At 36.4% G+C, this 21,951-nt stretch overlaps 1 protein-coding gene across 5 annotated transcripts in view; it reads right to left on the minus strand.

Annotated features, from left to right (window-relative positions):
- The window catches only part of PATJ (PATJ crumbs cell polarity complex component), a 359,039-nt gene that overhangs the window by 314,647 nt on the left and 22,441 nt on the right, over nt 1-21,951 (minus strand). For all 5 annotated transcript variants that reach the window (XM_081486637.1, XM_081486635.1, XM_081486634.1 and 2 more), the window contains exons 6-11: nt 20,102-20,297; nt 17,800-17,928; nt 8,933-9,151; nt 5,387-5,489; nt 2,978-3,069; nt 386-527 (exon numbers count right to left, since the gene is read on the minus strand). In XM_081486637.1, the coding sequence (XP_081342763.1) occupies nt 386-527; nt 2,978-3,069; nt 5,387-5,489; nt 8,933-9,151; nt 17,800-17,928; nt 20,102-20,297 (881 nt within the window). The remainder of the gene's footprint in view (nt 1-385; nt 528-2,977; nt 3,070-5,386; nt 5,490-8,932; nt 9,152-17,799; nt 17,929-20,101; nt 20,298-21,951) is intronic.

Consider the following 21,951-nt stretch of genomic DNA (forward strand, 5'->3'; position numbering starts at 1 on the left):
AGTAATATGAAACCCGAAGTTTGCAAAATGTCAAAGCATTAGATAAATGAGAGCCTCTGGAACAAAGGTTGGCAAAGCTTCACTATTCAAATGCAAGTAATAAATGAAATTTGGAAGCTTTGGGGGAAAATGATTTCCATCTCCATTTAGAGAAGCTGTCAGAGCTTAATGCATCTCAGGGTTCACATTCTAACATTTGGACTGGCACATTATAATACGCAAAGGAAACTCTTCTTCAATGCATAAATGAGCTGATTCACTTCTCCATCACTGGGTTACACAAGGTAGGCAGTTTTTCCTTCCCAGACTTACAGAACATCCATAAATGAGTTATTCTTCTAAACCCAGACTACAAGGTTGGAGGAGGGACAGTGGAATTAATTACCTCTGTCTGAGGGCCCTTCTTGTAAAGAAGCAGACAAGGATGTTTTCCTTCGAACTAGGGTGAGGTGTACCACTTGTCCTGCATTTCGTAACACTTCAACAACATCCTGGTTGGCAAAACCCTGAATATTCACACCATCAACCTACAACATTAAGAGGTACATTAAACAGAGGTTTCAAGTTAGCTTCTTTGGAATGCAAATTTAGTAGTAAAACATGCTGACAAACTTTCTGAGAAACTAGAAAGCAAACTGAAACCTGTATTCCTAAGTCATACATTTGACTTATAGCCTGAAAGAGGCAATGGATCTTAGTCTCTGCTGCTATTCAACATTCAAAGTGCCATAAAATGTGGTCAATTTTTATACACAGCTCTCAAGATGTATTAATAGAAGCCATTATCACTAAAATTGAAGAGACCATCCAATACTTCATCCCTGTGATATTTTCCAGAAGGAAACCTCCCTCCATTAGGTTTTCCAGTATTTTGAAAAAGCATGTGAAAGAAGGCATTTATTAATCTCAGTCAAGTCCAGTCTACATTCTGTTTTTTGTTTTGGAGGGGGTTTGTTTTGTTTTTGTGTTTTTTTGGGCTCTAGACAATGGGTTGTGAAATATCTCTGCAAGTTATGCCCCACTAGGGAGATGTCCATTCTGATTTTCCTGGGGGAGCTTTCTGAACTTTTCCTTTTGCTTGGAGTCATTGCTCTTGCTGGCAGTAACCTCTTCAGGTCCACTGCTGAGTGGCTCCTCCTTTGAAGACAATTTCCTCTTTTCCTTGGGACTCTCTTGTTTCCTGACTCTTCAGGGTCACTAACTGGTTCTTCTTTGGTGAAAGTTTTCTTCCTCTTGGAAAGACTTCTACTGCCAGCTGTTTCTTCAAGATCACTACAAACCAGCTCCTCCTTGGAAAAAAGATTTCTTCTTCTTGGGTTTGGAGAAGGAGACAGATGGGTCTTCCATTCCATTCTTCTGATAGCCTCCTGGGGCTCTTCATTTTTCTTCTTTTTGGGTCTTTCTCTTGCCTCCTCACACTCCTCTGGGATACTACTGCCTTCTGAAGATGCAGGGCAACTGCAGCCAGCCCTCTCTTTTCCTCCTTCAAGCATTTCTTCTGTCTCTCCAGCTTCCTAGTCATCTTAACAGCCACTTCCTCTACCTGATCCACTGCCTCCTTCATGACAGATTTTTTCCTGGGATCTCTCCAGTCTCATTGAAGGATTGCTGCTCCTCACCTTGTTCCTGAAGTTTCTACACAAAGGTAAAGGTGGGTATCTCAGAGAAGCAACCAATTTGTGGGGCAAAGTTGCATTTGTTTGCCAGGAATCAGGAGATGCGGTCTTTGTTCTTAGCAGCTGCTCAGCCAATGAAGGTAGAGTGGAAAATGAGTCCATATTTTGAAGACCCCTTGTCTTCAGGGCTCTGGAAACTTCATCCCTTTGCTGGGCCCAGGGAATCACACTCTTAAGTCCAACAGAACTAGTAGGCCTCCTCACTCAATCTTCTTCAAGCTAGTCAAACCACTGCTTCACTTTTCTCCTAATATTTTCTCCAATGTTTTATCACCAGTCCCCAAATGGTGAATTCCAGCAACATTTCTTAAGCCAATACTAGAAAGCCAAAGATCATGAAAGGGGCTTCCTTAGATGGACTTGAAGGACAAACATTCAAATTATATCAACATTTGTTTCTGATTGAATCACTAAATTAAATGTGTGTGTACCTGCTTCCAAGTTATTATGAATATAAACTGTAAAATTACACTAATTTCTATTAAATGGAGGAAATACTAATCTCAGTTGATGAAAGGCAATGACTGTATTCTCAAATACATAGAATATCTCAATTCTGTATATACTCAAAATTACCATGCAAGAAGGAAGAGACATATGTATACCTATGGCTCATTCATGTGTATGGCAGAAACCAACATAACATTTTAAAGCAATTATCCTTCAATTAAAAATAATTTTTTAAAAAAATTACTGTTAATAGAAAAACTACTTTCACAAAGAGATAAATAGTTCCAGTAAGTGGCCTATTAATTGCATATAAAATTGATGAACTAAAAGAAGACAAAGAGGTGCTTGACAAGTGTTTTCTAGGAGAATGTTAGAGCATCTTTCAAATATATGTGTAGGCATATTATATAATATACATATGTATATAGTATTTTTTTTTTCTACCAAAACCATTAATGACTCCTTTCTTCACAGGCAGTTAAAAAAAAATTATAATGGATAAATAACTACTGTATAATATGGAAAACAATATCCAATTTCATGGGATAAACCACAATGGAAAAGAATACTAAAAAAGAATGTATATATGTATAAAACTGAGTCACTTTGCTATACAGCAGAGATTGGCACAACACTGCAAATCACCTTATACTTCAACTGAAAAAAAGTTTTTAATTAAAGAAATTAAGGACCATGAGAGTCCAAATTGATAAGATTTCACTGTACAAACTTAATTTTTTAAAACATTATAAAACTACATTAAGCCATTTTCATTGCATATATATTATAATAATGATAACTCCGCCCTCCCTCAACTTGATTCAATCCTATAACAGAAGGCAGTTACTTACAGCAACTATCTGGTCGTTCACTTGAATCTGACCATTGTGATATGCAGCACTGCCAGGTATTATACTTTTCACATAAATCCCTGAAGCTTCTCCTAAGATGCACAAAACATATGGAAAAAAGCTCTAATTAGGCCTTGATTGCAAAATTCATATCAAGAGGTTAATTAGTAAAGGGGCTCACTGGAGGCTTGATAAATGCTGTTCTGAACACAAGCAGAGAAATTGATGGATTATTTTAAACTGTCACCATCACAAGTGACTCGACTTTGAAGTGATTTGACTGATACGTATTTTTGGAAAAATAATCAGTAAAGGAACCTTGATGAAATGCACTCCAACTTGCCTTCTCTTAGCCTTTCTCCCTTCTCACTGGTGACCTGGCATAAGTCTTCATCACTACTTACTAGCATGAAGACAAGAGGGTCCTAGTAGGTCTTCCTGCCTATATTTAGTTGACTACTCACGTTAGCATCTATCTATCTGTCTATCTATAGATCTCATAATATATATATACATATAAATTACAACTATATAAAAAGTATACATGCCTATGGGAAGGGGTTGGAAGAGAAGTTAGAAAAAGAAAGACCATAGCTCTGGATGATTTTATACTTTTATCTTAAAATTTCAAATGAACTTAAAATATTGTCTATAGAAGGAAAATAAACATCAATGGATTCCCACAGCCTATGTAATAAAATGTAAATTTGAAAGAGTCAAATTCAAGGACTTCCATAATTTGCCCCAAACTTTCTTTTTTACTTCGACTTCCAACTACCATTCGCTCTAATAAGACAGAAGTCTAGACACATGAGACTCATGATGTTCCATCAAAGCTCCAAGTATTTTCATGATTGTATCCCTTTTCTCATTTTATTTCTTCCTGTTGATCTCATTTCCTCTATCAAAATCTTTCTCCTTTACCTCGTTTAGTACAAATATCTCTTTCTTTGTGAATTCTCCATTTGCCTCTGTCAGAATGAGTTTTTCATCTGCCGTATGATGAGTTTATTTGTATCTCTGCTAAAACATATATTTCATTTATCCTCAAACAACTGAGAGTTATTTACACATTTGTCTCCCTGAATAGACTTTTCTTATATTCATTTTTCTACTCCCTCTGGAACTAAGCAAACCAACTGCTCAAAAGTTCCAAAGAATAAAGCAAAAATTATTTTGAAAGACTGCACATTAAAAAGCATACTGAGTTACAGAATATTCTCGTTTTTGGATTCAATGTTACTTCTCCAGTCCCTGCTCAGGTCCCAAAAGCTTCTTTTGAGGGTAAAGTAAAATGTTTTTTTTCTTCATTCGGTAACATAAACATCAATTTTTCTCAATTATCTATCAGCTACTCACTTCATTTTACTCTGTAAGTATATTGCTAGGTTTACAACTTGAAAACTTAATGCAATAAAGCTCCCTAAACCACAAGTTTAGGAACTTAGCCATGATTTCTCTAACCGGACAGCATATTAAGAGCTACTCAATACAAGGTTTTTTTTGCAACATTATTAAATAATCCATACTTAGCTCTTTCAGAACTCATTTAAATTCTAAACCTAAAAATGGCGGCACTCAGAAAAAGCTACAGGTCTAAAAGCAGCTATTTCATTAGGCTAAAATAGCACAAGGTGGTCTGACATGAATTTCATTCAGGACTCTGAATACATTAGCACTTTCAATCTTTCCCACCTGCTGTAAAATGCAAAATAATAACTTTAAAAAATTAACTCTAACCTTGCAATTTTTAAAACACTAGAACATTTCATAACTCTAACTTTTCATCTTACAAGCAAATATGTGTGAAAAAGATTTATTTTTCCTTTTTACAGTTATTTCTTACCATAATAGGATAACTCTTACAGTGAAAGTTACCAGAGCTTTGCATGAAGGAGTTCAGGGAGTTTTATTCAGAGATACTTGGGCACTTACTCTTGCATGCACTTATTCTTATAAGTATTCCCTTTATATGAAAGAAGAATAATTCTAATTAAAGTGTTCATTTTATCTTCTTTTGATGATTAAACATAATAGTAATACTTTTTGACATTCACAATATGAAATACATGCAGTAATCATTTTACTTTATCACATATAAAATGCCATAATATGTAACACTCACAATATTTAAAATATATCTCTTAGAAACAAGAGGAGGTATAATTCAAATGTTATACATTGTGTTGGATAATTAAATTCTTTCGTTAATGACTATTGAGCCAGCTATAAAACTACTGAGATAAAACTGTGATTCTCTAATCATTTTTTGTAACTAGTTGCTATTACAGATTTGTGGTTTTATTGTTCAGTTTAAATTAAAATCTGCAGATATTTAATTTTATTGTCTAGAAACTTTAACATCCTTTACAATTATTTCCAAATATAAAACAGAGATGATTCATTTACCTGTCTGAGATGTTCCAACATAACCAACAATTCTAATCCCAAGACTTTGTCCATCTTTTTTAATGAGTTCAACATCATAAGTTTCAAAAAGGGTAGAATTGTCCTGAAAAGAAAAATAATCTTATTATGTATAATGTTTAGTTACATAACTGTATGTATAAAGGCAATTTGTGAAAGCTTTTTCAAGTATTTTCTGAGCACCTGTGGTACACAGAATTTTAAGATTGTCCCCACGACTTTTGATCCGTGATGGCATTCCTGTGTTTATGTCATGAAAAAGGGAAATTATCCGATGAGCCTAACCTAAGCTGGCATCCTTCAAAAGCAGAGAGTTTTCTCCTACTGATGATGGAAAGGGATGTGAAAAAGATGTGAAGCATAAGGACTGGACCTGTGGTTAGAAGAAGGAGGCATCATGCAACTAGGAATACAAGGGGCCTTAAAGAGCTGAAAGATGTCCTCCGCTGACAGCCAGTAAAGAGAGACTTTGGTTCTATGGCTATAAGAAACCATATTCCACCAACAATATGACAGAGTTTGTAAATGAATCGTCCCTAGAGTATCTAGCTAAGAACCCAGCCAGGCCAATACCTTGATTTAGCTTTTGTAAGAATCTAAGCAGAACCCAGCAAACTTTACCAAGACTTCTGACCTACAGAAAGGTGGACCAACCATGGGTATTGCTTCAGGCCACTAAGTTTGTGATAATTTGTCACACAATGATAAAAAATTAATACAACCACTTAGAAAAAACTCACCATAAATTTGTATCTGAAAGAATTTCATGTAAAGGAAAAGAAACAAATGGTAAGACTAATTATTGTAATAATTATTATGAGCAAAAAATGTTAACCTAAAACTTATCATTATTTGTCTTCTAATTAAAATTTTTCTGTAAAAAAGCAGTTCAGTTCAGTTCAGTCACTCAGTTGTGTCCGACTCTTTGTGAATCCATGGACCGCAACACAACTGGCCTCCCTGTCCATCACCAACTCCCAGAGTTTACTCAAACTCATGTCCATCGAGTTGGTGATGCCATCCAACCATCTCATCCTCTGTCGTCCCCGTCTCCTCCCGCCTTCAAGCATTCTCAGCATCAGGGTCTTTTCCAATGAGTCAGTTCTTTGCATCAGGTGGCCAAAGTATTGGAGTTTCAGCTTCAACATCAGTCCTTCCAATGAATATTCAGAACTGATTTCCTTTAGGATTGACTGGTTGGATCTCCTTGCAGTCCAAGGGACTCTCAAGAGTCTTCTCCAACACCACAGTTCAAAAGCATCAATTCTTCGACACTCAGCATTCTTTATAGTCCAACTCTCACATCCATACATGACCACTGGAAAAACCATAGCCTTGACTAGATGGACCTCTGACGGCAAAGTAATGTCTCTGCTTTTGAATATGCTGTCTAGGTTGGTCATAACTTTTCTTCCAAGGAGTGTCTTTTAATTTCATGGCTGCAGTCACCATCTGCAGTGATTTTGAAGCCCAGAAAAATAACGTCAACCACTGTTTCCCCATCTATTTGCCATGAAATGATGGGACCAGATGTCATGATCTTAGTTTTCTGAACATTGAGCTTTAAGCCAACTTTTTCACTCTCCTCTTTCACTTTCATTAAGAGGCTCTTTAGTTCTTTACTTTCTGCCATAAGGGTGGTGACATCTACATATCTGAGGTTATTGATATTTCTCCCTGCAATCTTGATTCCAGCTTGTGCTTCATCCAGCCCAGCATTTCGCATGATGTACTCTGTATATAAGTTAAATAAGCAGGGTCACAATATACAGCCTTCGCCTACTCCTTTCACGATTTGGAACCAGTCTGTTGTTCCATGTCCAGTTCTAACTATTGCTTCCTGACCTGTATATAGATTTCTCAAGAGGCAGGTCAGGTGGTCTGGTATTCCTATCTCTTTAAGAATTTTCCACAATTTGCAGTGATCCACACAGTCAAAGGCTTTGGCATAGTCAATAAAACAGAAATAGATGTTTTTCTGGAACTCTCTTGCATTTTCAATAATCCAATGGATGTTGGCAATTTGATCTCTGGTTCTTCTGCCTTTTCTAAAACCAGCTTGAACATCAAGGTGTCTAAAAACATAACAGCTTGTTTTCAATTCAAACCTTTAACAATAAAAAGTAAATAACTGATTGCATCAAATTCTCACTGACCACACAGCTACATTGGTCCCTCATTGCAAAGTAGAAGGCTTCAGAGAACCAAAGTAATGGAGGGAAAAGAAAATGGTTCTAATAAGTCTGGAGAAGAAATCAAAAGAAGAATATCTGTCGGAGATATTAGAATCATATATCTAATTCTATTACCTCTGACAGATTCTAATATCTCTGACAGAAAACTTCTTCTCATGTGGTTCCCATTAGGGAAAGCCTTTCCAGAAGACATCAAATGGTTCCTCAAATGAATATGAAAGGTGGCTTCCCACCCTCTTCCTCCATAATCACTTCTCTTTTCTTTCCTCTTCTTCCTGGCTCCTCCTTTTAAAAACTATTTCTTTCCTTTCACCTCATTATCTCCTGATTCAGGGCCTGTGATATGGTTGGAAAGAGCTTGGAATTGAAGGGTGAGGGGGCCAGATTGAGGTGGTCAAAAGCTACAAACTCTCAGTTTTAAGATAAATAAGTACTAGGGATGTAAGGTACAACATGATAAGTATAATTAGCATTGTATGTTATATATAAAAGTTAAGAGAGTAAATCCTGAGTTCTCATCACAAGAAAAATTTTTTTTCTATTTTTTAATTGTGTATCTATACAGATAAGAGATAATGGATGTCCACTAAACTTACTGTGTGATGATTACTTCATGATGTATGTAAATTAAATCACTATGCTGTACACCTTAAACTTATCAAGTGCTATATGTCAATTATATCTCAGTAAGACTGGAAGAAAAAAACAAACAAACATAAAAAAAAGAGCTTAGAATGGACCAGAAAGATCTAAATTCAAATCCCAGTTTGCAAATTACTATGTATATGACCTTTAACAAGTTATTTGGACTCCCATCTCCTCATCTATTGAATGGATAAGACCTATCTTGCAGATTTCTTCCAAAGAATTCAGATGACGGATAAATCTAAGTGCTTGATAATGATTAATAATAATGATTATTATATAACTATGACAATTGTAAGCAATCAGAATATTATTATTATTAGTGTCTATTGCCCTTGGCCATTCTGGTCTTATCAATGATAATACTCATACATTGACCAATATTTAAAGTTTCCCCTCCACTACCTGGATATTTCTTCACCAATCTAATGAAATAGGAATGGCAGGTATTATTAGTCTCCAATTTACAGATGAATAGTAGAGGCTCAGGGAAGTTGAAAACTTAATGCTGAGAAATAACAAAAATCAAACGTGTCTAGTGTCTCCAAGTTGGGCTCTCCTCTGCTTCATTGTTGAGCACTGAGACATGACCCACATCCAGGCGGCACTTGGAACTGAAAGCATTCTAATCTGGTACTAATCACACCCAGTACTGAATTTATGATGAAAGAATAATTTGTATACTCACAGAACTAGGGCTCCTGTTGGTCACAGCAGGCAAAGCAACAGGCAAGGCTGTAGGAGTAGGAGGGGTTATGGAAATTTCACCAACTGGGTCTCTTGCAACAAGCATCCTGACAGAATTCCCACAGTTCCTTAGCACTTGCGCAACTTGCTCACTGGTCATTCCCTGCACATTTGTGCCACCAATCTTCAAGATGTGATCCCCTGTTTTGAGTCTTCCATCCTTTAATTCAAGAAAAAAGAAAAACAAAGTTATTCTGAGAAATCATTGATCTAATTTCACTCATTAATAACAATTCATCAGAAGGAGAAAGAAAGGAGGCCTGAAAACTAACGTCTATTCTTCATCCTTCCTTTTCCCCAGTTTTGCAGAAACCTGTATGAAAGAAGCTGTTAGATCAAAATAATGAGTAGAAAACTAAATGCTTTGCTGTGAGTTCTGCAGAAGGCACTAGAAGCTACTGCAAGCAAACAGAAGTTGTGAAACAAAAAGGCAATTCAATTCAGAAACATTTGGAAAGACTTAGAGAAAAGTAATAGATGCAAAGAGGAAATTATGGAAGAAGAAAAACCTAATTGTTGGATTTCTATTTTAAGCATTGATAATTTGATATTCTATTTTTACCAACGCAACAGACATGAAATGCAACAACCAACTACTTGACAGTCAGTATTCCTTAAAAATAAGGGTAAGATGCTTCTGTGAATAAATGACTCTTGAACAGAACTATGCCCTGAACACAGAATAAAGAATATAGCGATAAGTATTTGCATACATGACTTGGACAAAGGACATTTCATGCTAAGTACATAGTTAGTCATTTCCTAAGCATTATTTTTTTCCCTATTTTACCTCAACTCAATTTAAAATGATGCAGATAATTTGCACCTGTCACTGAAAGTCAAACATTTTCTTCTTTCAGCAAAACAGGTGTTATACCGAATTCACAAGTGCAAAAACAATCATAATCAGATTGATAGGAAAGACACCAAAATGACAGCTAGCTTTTAAAGTCCAACGGCCCCAAATACTGCATATTACTGATACTTTCTGATTAATATTATCCTTTCATAGCCTGTCTATTGTAGAAGGAAACTAAAAGGTATAGGGTCCTTTTTGTTCTTTAACAGAAATCATAAATCAATGATAGCCAATAAATAGCTATGCCAAGATTCAAAGTCATAGAATGCTAATCACACATTCAAATATAAAAGTTTATTAACTCACAGATTCTTTCAAAAGAGAGAAAAAATTACACATAAGGGCAGAGATAGTATGAAAGGAAAAAATTAAAATAGCTGAGGAAGGGGTAATACACTATTACAGAGAAAACACAGTGTCATTTATATACTTTTTTAAAAAGAAAAAAATACTTTAATTCAAGTTAGCATGTCCATGCTAAATTAGCATAATCCATAGCATTTATGGGTTTAAAAAATATTTATTACTCTGTACTTTAAATTCTCTGCTAGGCTGTTATACATGGTAATTTCAATTCAAAAACTATTCGAAAATCTAAAGGATTTTAGGTCTGAGCTACAAAAGAAATAAATGCTTCTCTGAAAATTAAAAAATGACACTAAATACCTACCCAATTCAGAAAATTAAATTACTATCACTTTTGATTTCAAGCTATTTCTATCATTGGTCTTTAATAAAAAGGCAACATGTCATTGACATAAAATAATGACCTTATAAAATAAATGCTCTTTCCCTTAAGGAATTAAAGGAAGGCAATAAGTATTGGGTGGTCAAAAAGTTCATACTGTTTTGAGTAAAAATAAAAGACATTTTAATTTTCATCAAGAATTTTACTGAACATATTCACTAGCCAAATGAAAATTCTGGCCAAACCAAAAAAGTATGTCCACCCTATGCTACTCAAATTTCCAGAGCCCTCACCAATGATTTTGAAGGATAAGGAAAATACCAGTTTATAGACACAAAGCAAAATTACTGGGAATAACCAACTGTTCAGGGCCTCAAGCTGGGCCTTGATTATTCTTTAGCATCTGAGCCACCAAGGAATGCTTGATTATTCTAGAAAGAAAATTCCTCACTTTCCTCAATAGTTCACGCCCACTGTCTAATCCTTGGCTGGTCCCATTCCTTCTTAGTATTAAAAGTTGTGTGTGCTTAGTTGCTCAGTCATGTTCGACTCTTTGCAACCCCATGGACTGTAGCCCACCAGGCTCCTCTGTCCATGGGGATTCTCCAGGAGGGAATACTGGAGTGGGTTGCCATGCCCTCCTCCAGGGGATCTTCCCAACCCAGGGATTGAACCCCGGTCTCCCGCATTGCAGGTGGATTCTTTACCATTTGAGCCACCAGGAAAGTTCATGAATACTGGAGTGGGCAGCCTATCCCTTCTCCAGGGGATCTCCCTGACAGGAATCAAACTGGGGTCTCCTGCATGGCAGACAGACTACCAGGTGAGCTACCAGGGAAGCCCAATATTAAAGGTTAATGGATAGCTATTATAACATGACTCATAACTGCCTGATACCAAAAAGTCAATAATTCATGACAACTTGTGCTCTAGAAGTCACCTTTGGGAGAAAACAGGGTAACTCAATGTATTTGATTTCCCTAGAATTCCTCCACAGCACATGAAAGAGATTTCTGCAAAACAAAGAAGTTTTACACTGCCTATACCAATTAAAAAAAAAAAAAAAAACACACTTCTAACTGCTGAAAATTTCTGAAATAGCTGAACAGAATTTTCAAAAGATGTATGTTTCAGGTACTGTGAATTTTGGAGAGTACCTTGGGATTACAGGTACTCTCCTTACACAATATCAAATAATTTCCCTATCCATGGAACTGACCCTAATGACATCCACTGATTGTTCATTGTAACTTGTTGTTCTTCTTCTTTAGTCAATAAGCCCTGTCTGACTCTTTTGAGACCCCACCATGAACTGCAGCCTGTCAGGCTCCTCTGTCCATGGGATTTCCCAGGCAAGAATACTGGAGTGGATTGCCATTTCCTTCTCCCGGGAATCTTCTTGACCCAAAGGTCAAACTCACCTCTCCTGCACTGGCAGGTTCTTTATCAATGAGCCACCAAGGAAGCCCCCTCACTGTAACTATGTACCAATGAACATTTCTAAAAAATTCATATAAATCAATATTTTTTCATTTCATTTACAACATTAGAGGCAGTAAACAGTAAAATGACAAGTAAAGGCTTTGGAGTCAGACACATCCAAGTTTATCCTGGCACTACTTTGGTCAAGGTGTAGGGCCACAGGTCAGTTACTGACCCTACCTAAATCTCAGATCCCTCTTTAAGCAAGATGGGGATAAATTCCTCTCTCGTTGAGTTGTAAGCACTAAACTCAATACTACATGTCAAAAGCTTTAGCCTAGTGTCTTGCTTACAGCATTCTCAGATGCATCCATTTCTGATACTTCTGTAGACTCAGGTTTTCTTTGCCATATCCCCTCAACTCTACCCCATACTGACTGATATGTACACAAAAGGAAATACAAGGGGCCATTTTATGAACTTTTTAAAATAAGAAACACTGACTTGCTTTTCTAACTTTCTGTTATACAAGTTTATAGTCTTTAAGGAAAGTACTTAGTATTAATTAATCCCTTTAGCAGAATGTAAGTATCACTTTACGATCAATCTCGACCACATATAACTAAGGACCTAAGACATTCATACTCCCTTACCATGAAGATTGCCATAGTCAACATAAGTATTAATAGTCAAAAGTATGAGTACATTTTAATGAAAAACAATATTCCCTTTAATAATTTTAAAGCCATGATCAGGCTACATAAGCAACAATTCTAAAGATTAAGCAACAAAACACAGAGTTAGTTGAAGAGATTTGATCTGCCATTTAGCTGGGATGAGGAGGAGAGGGAAGAGAATACTGCTCTGTCCCCTATATTTAGGTCTTACCATGGGCTTCCCTGGTAGTTGAGCTATTAAGAATCTGCCTGCAATGCAGAAGACCCTGACTTGATTCCTGGGTCAGGAAGATCCCCTGGAGAAGGGATAGGCTACCCACTCCAATATTCTTGGACTTCCCTGGTGACTCAGACAGTAAAGAATCTGCCTGCAATGCGGGAGATCTGGGTTCGATCCCTGGGTTGGGAAGATCCCTTGGAGGAGGGCATGGCAACCCACTCCAGTATTCTTGCCTAGAGAATCCCCATGGACAGAGGAGTCTGGTGGGCTACAGTCCATGGGGTCCCATAGAGTTGGACACGACTGAGGGACTAAAACAGCACAGCACATATTCCTTTTATAAGAGAGCCAACAGCAATATTACTGTTAGAGCTGGCAATTCCCTGATAGGCTTGACCAACTCTGGACAGGTGTACACAAGAAAATGAAAACACTGGGATCAACTCTGAATAAGTAGATTTAAGCAGTAAATCTGCCACATGTGGGCTAAATCCTGACTCTGCCATTTCTAAGTTGTATCAGTTCAGTTCAGTTCAGTCGCTCAGTCGTGTCTGACTCTTTGCGACCCCATGAATCGCAGCACGCCAGGCCTCCCTGTCCATCACCAACTCCCGGAGTCTACCCAAACCTGTGTCCATCAAGTCGGTGATGCCATCCAGCCATCTCATCCTCTGTCATCCCCTTCTCCTCCTGCCCCCAATCCTTCCCAGCATCAGGGTCTTTTCCAATGAATCAACTCTTCGCATGAGGTGGCCAAAGTATTGGAGTTTCAGCTTTAACATCAGTCTTTTCAATGAACACCTAGGACTGATCTCCTTTAGGATGGACTGGTTGGATCTCCTTGCAGTCCAAGGGACTCTCAAAAGTCTTCTCCAACACCACAGTTCAAAAGCATCAATAGCTTTGGGCAATTTCTTAAGTTCCATATCTATAATTTGGTAATAAAATTTATGACTGTTTTAAGAATTATACACGGATACTGTATATTAGGCAGATAACAATGTCTAGCATAAACACTCTGGAGAAGGCAATGGCACCCCACTCCGGTACTCTTGCCTGGAGAATCTCATGGACTGAGGAGCCTGGTAGGCTGCAGTCCATGGGGTCACTACAAGTCGGACACGACTGAGCGATTTCACTTTCACTTCTCACTTTCATGCATTGGAGAAGGAAATGGCAACCTACTCCAGTGTTCTTGCCTGGAGAATCCCAGGGACGGGGGAGTCTGGTGGGCTGCCGTCTATGGGGTCGCAGAGTCGGACACGACTGAAGCGACTTAGCAGCAGCAGCAGCAGCATAAAAACTCACTTCTACATTATGACTCTGATGGGCACATGACCACCCCATTCTGAAGACCCGAAACAGCAACAATCCCTTCCAAGAAAGGGTGAAAATCAAACCTGGGCCTTTACTAATAGAGCTGTCAATGGAAAATCTGCACATCACATTCTCCTTGTGAAAATTCATAGTATACATCAGTATTTAATAGCTCAGATAATTCTTACAGTAAAGAAATCTACTTGATTGTGTTTAACTTGGTACTTTCTAAATTTCTTTGACCCTTTGTTCTTTAATAATAAAGAACCACTTTGCATCTTGAAAAATGTTACTCTAGCAAATAAGTCTATTAAAATATCTAAAGGAGGGGGACAACAGAGGATGAGATGGTTGGATGGCATCATCAACTCGATCGACATGAGTCTGAGTAAGCTCCAGGAGCTGGTGATGGACAGGGAAGCCTTGTGTGCTGCAGTCCATGGGGTCTCAAATAGTCAGAGACGACTGAGCAACTGAACTGAACTGAAAGGAGGGGGCTTGAGTGGAAAAAGATGCCAAAATATTTCACAATATTTCATCTCTTTCTAAGTTGCTAAATTAAAAAAAAAAACCCTTAAAGATTATTGTTAAGGAGCATTTAAGAGGAGGCTTCCTGTGTGCTGTTTTCTGTCTTGCATAAATCCTCTCTGTTCCTTATTAGCTCCTGAATGCAGGTGCGAGAGGAGCGGGCAAGCCACTCCCAGGACTGAGGAATGCATGCATTTCCTTCGTTAGCTTTTCCATACGGTGAAAAGTAACTATTTAAGACCCTCTTCCTTTCTGACATGGAAAGAGAAAGCTACCTTGTAAGACAGTATATATACCCACAGTATGTTGAATAAAACACCCTTGTTCCATCAGAGCTCGGGTCCCTGTGTCTTTCTTCATCTCTCTCTCCTTCAGGCTAGTTCTCTGGAGCGAAGAGGCCCTATTGGTCTTGTGCGTAAACCAGAGAATATCAGCCTCTTTCTTTCTTTTATTTTCTTATCGTCGACTCCATACCACCAGGGTCCACTCCATTAAAGGACTCCAACAGATTATTATTTGTTTCATGCCATAAATGTGTTTTAAACACCCATAAAATGACCATTCTCAACCTTCTTGATCTCCTTTACACTCAAAAATAATTGAGGATGAAGGAATAGGAACTACAAAAGGGCATAGATCTTTGTGGGTGATGAATATGTTCATTATCTTGACTGTAGTGATAGATGGTACCATGGTTACACTTTATATGTCATCTTGGTTAAACTCTGGTGCCCAATTATATAAAAATTCTATTTTCTAAAACAAACAAACAAAAAATTGTGAGAAGAACAGTATTCTTAAATTGTTACAAATCTCTTTAGTATCTGGCTTAAAAGAAGACAGCTGAATTTTCATATTTGCTACAGCATTCAGTGTGTTGCAATGTGTTGCTCTGGTTGAAGTATACAAAGAAAATTTGGCCTTCATCAGATATATGTTTAGAAAATGGGGGAGTATTTCCATAGCCCTTTCAGCCTAATTCTTTGATAACACACCAAAACTTGACAAGTGATGATTTCTTAAAGATTAGTTGCAGTGTGGAATCTGAAACATCAAGTTTTCAGATAATGTTTAATTAAAATCTATTCATCAATCTTGAATTTTGAATGGATTTTTTTTACCTATATATTATTTTGCCATTCTATACATTCTATACATATTTTGCCATTGTATACATTCTATACATTTTGCCATTCTATACATGCTATATAATGGCATCTGTACAGAATGCCATTCTGTACATTCAATGTACATTCTATACATTCTATATACATTCTATACATTCTATTATTATGCCATTCTGTATATATATATATTATATATATATATTATTTTGCCATTCAATGTACACTGACTCATAGCTATACAGATTTTCTAAATACTGACAAACGATCAATACATTATTTAATATAAAAAATCATATTTATTAATATCACTAAGAATCTAATCAGAGAAATCTTTTCCAAAATTCTAATTTTTGCTTGAAAATTCAAATTATCATCAGTAACAAATGATGTTAGCTATTTTCCTTTAAGTAACAGGCTTACTTCATTCATTTCAAGGAAACATCTACCAGATAGCCAAGCCTGAGTAATAATTTTTCTATCAGTTATTCTTTCAAAAAAGAAAATGACATTCTAGATTGGCAGCTGCTGGGGAGGCAGGGTGCAAGGTGGGCAAAATGGATGAAGAAGATCAAAAGAAACAAAATTTCAGCTATAAAATAAGTAAACCATAGGGATGTAAACCACAGCACAAGTACTGTATTGTATACCTGAAAGCTGCTAAGAGAGTAGATCTTAAAAGCTCTTTTCACAAGAAAAAAAATTGTAACTATGTGGTAATGGGCGTTAACTAGATTCAGTGTGGTGATCATTCCATAATATACAGAAGTATCACATCATTATTCTATACACCTAAAACTAAAATAATATATCTCAAAAAAATTAAATTTCAAAAAATTTTGTGAATAAAGGCAAAAAATTAAAAAATCAAATACATTTAAAAAATTAAAATGCTGTTCCATATTAAAAAGTGGCCAGTTTGTCTCACAAATGTTTTTCCTGAAGACAACCACCATACTTCAGTATATGGCAGAAGTGCTATATGGTATACTCCATTCTGTAGCACAGTATTGAAAAGACATGCACTTAAAGGTCAAACTTTACTTAAATTAGTTTTTATTGCACTTTTTTAAGTGAAACTGCCATTTTTTTTGTTGTTGCAAGCACATGGTAAAGAAGAAAGCAATGACTCCTAGTACAGCTCGGTGCCATTGCTCTAATATATACAAAGGCAACAGCAGGTCTAGTCTACCACTGCTTGTTCATCATCAGTGCAAATGTCAACACGGTGAAAAGGCTAATACATCTTAGCATCATTATGTAAGTCATTTTGATCTTATAAACCCCTGCAAGAAACTCAGGGACCCTCAGGGCCCACAGACAAAACTCTGAAAGCCATTATGCTAAATAAATAAACTTAGCTGCTGAAAGAATAATAGGAATATTAGTAGCTCCACAGTTTGTATAAGGAGAAACAATCTTGACTAGAAATAGGGAGCTGAGAAGTTTGCCTCAAAGCTATATGTGCACAGGCAGTTCATTTTTACTGATATTTTATATGTTTTTTACTAATACTCTGTATGTTCACATTTATTGATACTTAAAATTATAATTTCAGTGAAATTTATCTCATACAATATTGGGATAAAAGTTTGTAATCATTGTACTATCTGATCTTAACATTTACACCCTTGAAAGATACACAGGGAGAAAATAACATAGATACTCAGAATGCAATACCCATTAATGATTCCTTTCAATAAAAAATATTGTCTTTTGATAGAGTCAAGATGACTGTCAATCACAGGACAAAAAAAAAACATACACACACACCCAAAAATGTTGATTTAGGAGCTTTTTAAAATAAAGCAGAGTGAGTACACATTAACACTTGTAGAAAAAAACATTTTTAGCTATCCCTAAATTCTGGTCACAGAATCATAATTCTAGTAATCCACGTTATATAATTACATTTTAAGCCATACAATTTAAATTGTATAAAACCAAAATGAAATCAAAGAAGATCAACTTACTCGATCTGCTAATCCTCCAGGAACTATAGTTCTTACAACGACACCACTTGATTTTCCCCCAACGATTCCAAAACCTAATCCAGAGCCATCATTAATGAGCTCAACATCTTCAATATGGCCCCAACGAATCTACAAAGCAATAGCAAGCAAAAACCAAAGTGTTAGTAAAAACACACACATTCATTGCTTACCAATACAGTAATTATTAGAGTAACAGATATACCAAAAAAAAAAAATATTCATTCATGTAATTAATCAAGTCAACTTTCTAGCAACTCAGAGATGATTTCTATAGGATCTGAGATCCTCTTAAGGATTTTATAATCTGGTGGAGAGGTAAACTAAAACATAAACAATTAAAATGTAAGACAGAATATTGGATCATAAGACACTGTAGCTCCAAGTGGACAGAAACACATTGCCACATTCCCCTATGTCTGATACCTAGCACAGTGCCAATCACCTAGTAGGAACCAATAAACATGTGTTTATCTGAATTAAAAGAGAATCATAAAATATTATAAAGATAGGAGGGCCATAGAGACAAGAGGTCAAATCCAATGAAAAATTATGGAAGACTTCAAGGAAAAAAAGCAACCCACTCCAATATTCTTGCCTGGAGAATTCCATGGCCAAAGGAGACTGGCGGGCTATGGTCCACAGAGTAGCAAGGAGTTGAACATGACTGAGTGAATGACACTTTCAAGGAAAAGGCAGCATTTTAATTGCTCTACAGAGAAACAATACATTCAAGCAAAAGGGAAATTTAAGAACAAAGCTAGGCTTAGATAAGAAGAATAACTGAAGGTTTTAAAACAGGAAACAGGAGCAAAATAGTGATTTAGGAAGATTAATCTGGCAGCAGTGTGAAGCATAAGATGGTGAGAAGGACAGAGTGACCAGAATGATTGAAGAGACTCTGAAGGAGAAGAAATGTAGACCCAACTGAAGGTATTGGCAAAAGGATTATACAAATCAGACTAAAAGACATAAGCATTTTTCCTCTAACAGCAGACTCCATCAGAAGTATACATTAAATCCACATAATCCACATGCAGAGCAAAAGTCTACCCCTCAAGACATTAGGACATACTTAGTTTTTTTATTATACTAAATTGGAAAGTTATTACACAATGTTAAAAACAACCAGAGTTATCAGGAATATCTAATAGATTCACACCTAGAATAATATCTAGTATCCAGGAAGCAACGATGTTTGCTAAAAATGCCTGAATTAGGGACAGCAGTTAATATCCTGCCCCATGCACTGTGCTTAGCTCTTCACATGCGTTCTCATTTAAGCCTCACATTAAATGCAGTCTCATTTAATCCTCACAACATCTCTGTGAACTAGACAACATCTCTGTGAACTAGACACTTTGTTATTACTTCCAAGCAACAGATGATGAAACTGAAGTGTGAAGAACCCAAAGCATCTGCCCGGTAAGACTCAGTTATGAAGTAAGAGCTGGACTTGAACCCACCTTAGCCTGACTCCAGACTCCTTAGTCTTAACCACTGTGCTAAGCAACTTCCTACTTTGTTCATTCCATTTATTATGTAAATTGTGTTGCATAAATATTACTGATTACAATAGGGAAAATGTCTGTACATTAGTGTTGTGACCTTGTACTGTTTACAGAAAGTCTATTTTTTCTTTTTCCTAATGAATGAAAATTAAATAAATCAGCCAGCACTTAGTGTTATAAGAAAATAAGATTTATTAGATTGTGTTCTGAAGATGTAGATCAAAATCTGTGAAATGTTATAAAGCAAGTTTAAAGATTCCCAAAGGAAAATAAACTTTTATGTTTTTTAAACTTTTATCCTTTTAAATTGTTCAGTTCACATCCTTACATGCAAAAAAAAAAAAAATACTTCTGTAATTGTGCAGTATCCATAATCTAGTCATAAAAAATCCAATTTATAAAAATAATGTTTTTGAAGCAAATAACCAAATCTTAAGATATTCATAGTAAATCTCTAATAAAAACTCCCAGCTTAATTAATTAAGTAGTTACATGACCAAGGAACTCTTTTCATTACCAAACAAATTACACCCAATACTACAAATTACTCCCTACATTAAATAATAACTTTAAACAAGGAGAATCAGAGGACACTGAAAAACACAACAAAAACTCTTCATGAGCTATCCTGTTTAACATGCTGATGCTGTCTTTGAAGATGTAATCTTTCTTGAACTATGACAAGTAAATTGACATCTTCTAAATATCTTTACACTTATTAAAAAACAAAGGTATGATTCAAAATTAAGGATTTTTCCAAATTTGCAACTCACTGTGTCAGGCAGATTTGCATCAGGTAGGCTGGTAGAAATGCTGCTTTTTGTGTGGACTGGCTCCCTGGCCACGACTAGATGCAAAGATCCAGTGGTTTGTTGTAACAATGCAATTGCTTGCTGGTGGGAAATGTTCTGATCCAGTGGCGTGTGATTAATAGCCAATATTTGATCATTTTCCTTTAACCTTTGATCCCTTGATGATAGAAGAAAATATTAAGTGTTATAACAGCCAGATTTTTCTAACTTTCTATTTTATATTGGAGTATAGCTGATTAACAACGTTGTGACAGTTTCAGGTGGACAGCAAAGTGACTCAGTCATACATTTACATGTATCTATTCTCCCCCAAACCCCCCTCCCATCCAAATACCCTGATTTTCAAAATGTATTATTCAAGTAGTTTATACCTTATGGTACTACTTTACTTAATACAATTATTGAAATATTTAATTGCATAATGTAACAGAGCTCTTCAGAGAGCTTTTCATCAAAGCACTTATTAGCTAATTAACCAATTAAGTAGTGCATCCCTACACACCACACCATTTTAAAAGCCATTTGGCTGGAAAATAAGCAAAACAATGTATAGGACCCAGTGCTAAAGTTTTGCAAGTATAGGCATTGTCCTCATTGTGGCACCACCCTGTACCCCTGAACTCCTTCCAATCTGACTTCTACATGTAACATATAGGGCTATATGGTCACCAATAACCTCCACTCTAGCAGATTCACCCCATTTCCATTGTCCCTTACTTCTCCAACATTCGTCAATAGAAGCCAAACTCTCCTTGAAAAGCAGGAGAGATTATTTCCAAATCTATATCTGAGCCCTTATCTCCTTGCCATCACCAATTCCCAGCTGCTAACCAAGGAAAAAAGGATATTTTAAAAAAGAAATTAGCAAAATCTTAAGGAAAAAAAGCATTATTATAGTTAATATTTTTTAATTAATTTATTTTAATTGGTTTCTGCCATACATCAACATGAATCACCCATGGGTATACATATGTCCTCAAGGCAAGAATACTGAAGTGGTTTGCCATTTCCTTCTCCAGCGGACCATGTAGGAAGCATCACTATGAACAAAGCTAGTGGAGATGATGAAATTCCAGTTGAACTATTTCAAATCCTAAAAGATGATGCTGTGAAAGTGCTACACTCAATATGCCAGTAAATTTGGAAAATTCAGCAAAATTCCAGGCAACAGGACTGGAAAACGTCAGTTTTCATTCCAATCCCAAAGAAAGGCAAAGCACAAGAATGTTCAAAGTACCCCACAATTGTACACATCTCACATCCTAGCAAAGTAATAAAAATTCTCCAAGCCAGGCTTCAACAATATGTGAACCGTGAACTTCCAGATGTTCAAGCTGGATTTAGAAAAGGCAGAAGAACCAGAGATCAAATTACCAACATCCGTTGGATCATCAAAAAAGCAAGAGAGTTCCAGAAAAACATCTACTTCTCCTTTATTGAATAGGCTAAAGCCTTTGACTGTGTGGAACACAACAAACTGAAAAATTCCTCAAGAGATGGGAATACCAGACCACCTGACCTTCCCCCTGAGAAATCTGTATGCAGGTAAAGAAGCAACAGTTAGAACTGGAAATGGAACAACAGACTGGTTCCAAATCAGGAGAGGAGTAGGTGAAGGCTATATATTGTCACCTTGCTTATTTAACTTATATGCAGAGTACATCATGCAAAATGCTGGGCTGGATGAAGTACAAGCTGGAATCAAAATTGCAGGGAGAAATATCAATAACCTCAGATATGCAGATGACACCACCCTTATGGGAGAAAGTGAAGAAGAACTAAAGAGCCTCTTGATGAAAGTGAAAGAGGAG

The sequence above is a fragment of the Giraffa tippelskirchi genome, chromosome 5 (assembly GCF_054371585.1).
Source record: "Giraffa tippelskirchi isolate mGirTip1 chromosome 5, T2T-mGirTip1v1.2.pri, whole genome shotgun sequence".
Taxonomy (NCBI): Eukaryota; Metazoa; Chordata; class Mammalia; order Artiodactyla; family Giraffidae; genus Giraffa; species Giraffa tippelskirchi.